At 40.0% G+C, this 1,386-nt stretch overlaps 1 protein-coding gene across 1 annotated transcript; it reads left to right on the top strand.

The window, feature by feature from the left end:
* Window positions 1–4: 4 nt before the first annotated feature.
* Window positions 5–1,119, top strand: LOC130579398 (F-box only protein 15-like; the record flags this gene model as incomplete). Its single annotated transcript, XM_057376172.1, is given in 2 exon segments — window positions 5–557; window positions 560–1,119. Coding segments are annotated over 2 exon segments (1,113 nt in total), but the record flags the coding sequence as incomplete, so codon positions are not given.
* Window positions 1,120–1,386: the final 267 nt, after the last annotated feature.

Raw genomic sequence — 1,386 nt, 5'->3', positions numbered from 1 at the left:
AGAAACTGTTTCTTTGGGCTGTGCTGCTCTACATGATGAAAAGCCTGGATATTGGAAGAAAGAATACATCCTCAAACAAACATCTGTCTTCAAAACTAGAATAATGTGGCTTGTTAAACCTCTGGCCCCTTATACAGGTCTTCCATGTAAAAACAAAGAAGCTTTGAAAGTCTCTGGCTTGAGTTGGACAATTGTTCTAAAGGACAAAGATGGAAAAGAGCATATAATCGAGAAGCCAAACCTATCATTTAAAGACACATCTGTTACCATACTTTGGCATGGTGCAGTCTGGCCACGCTTAGACATGCTGTCAACCCTAAAACTATTTGGAGTTACACCACTGCTTCTTGACCAAAGCAGACCTCTGAGCAAGAACAGACCTCGTCGATTTTCCTTGATTGCTGAATACCATCTTGCTAACCTGGCTGAAAGTAGTATAACAGTCAGTGCTGATGAACTTGTCCAGCTCTTCAGTCTGGATCCAGGACTCTTAGTAGGGATTTGGAAGGAGAAAAATGAAATTGCTTTTGTTATGGTGAGTCTTTATTATAATCAACTCTTTTGGGTTTTGCCACTATTCAATATGTCCCTCCAGCTAATAAACCTTTACTGGATGATATTGTCCTGGAATATGGACTGCATGGTTAGAGTTTGCATCTGGATCTGCATGGCAAAAGCTGCAGATACCTGTGTGGAACTTTCAAGGGCCTCTTCTGCGGGAGAGGTGATATTGAAAATGGGTACCTGAGGCTCACATTTGTAGGCTTAAAGGATATTAGGAAGCACCTGCCTATTATTGGGACACTTGGCATATGCTGGGAAACAGATGTGTTTAAAGGCAGTGTGAAGGACTGCTTCATGATGGATTTGACTCTGTTGGATGAAAGTGGAAAGCCCTCCTGGTGTTTTAGTAGTCCAGTCCACATGGAACTGTCTTTCAAGGCATCTGGCCTTTTTGACTACATGGGTCATATCTATACTGCAGACTATGCAGATTCAGAGGGCAAAGTCTGTGTTGAGTTTGTAAGGTTCGAAGAAACCAGGGAATATGTCATAGTCAGATTGGTGCTTTATGTGAGCACCATAAAGGTAAATAGCTGGTATGGAACAAATTACTGATTTCATTAGTCGCCAAACTCCATTTATATTAAGCTTTGTTGAGGTCAAGCTCTTTTAAATACCTGAAGTCCTATTGGGTGTAGTTGTTGTCGAGTTTTGGCGAAGTTAAATTTGTGTTCTAATGGGTTTAAGCTCTGTCAGACAGTTTCTGTTGGGTGTTGTCAGGTTTGGATGATGTTGCTTTTGAATGACATTAGGTTTAAATGAAATTAAGTTTAAATTTTGTTCTAATGTACTCATTTAAAATGAAATATGAAGTTCTTTTGT

Source organism: Malurus melanocephalus, unplaced genomic scaffold (assembly GCF_030028575.1).
Source record: "Malurus melanocephalus ecotype Western Australia unplaced genomic scaffold, MMel_1.1 scaffold_271, whole genome shotgun sequence".
Lineage (NCBI taxonomy): Eukaryota > Metazoa > Chordata > Aves > Passeriformes > Maluridae > Malurus > Malurus melanocephalus.
This window is presented reverse-complemented; position numbering and strand designations above follow the sequence as displayed.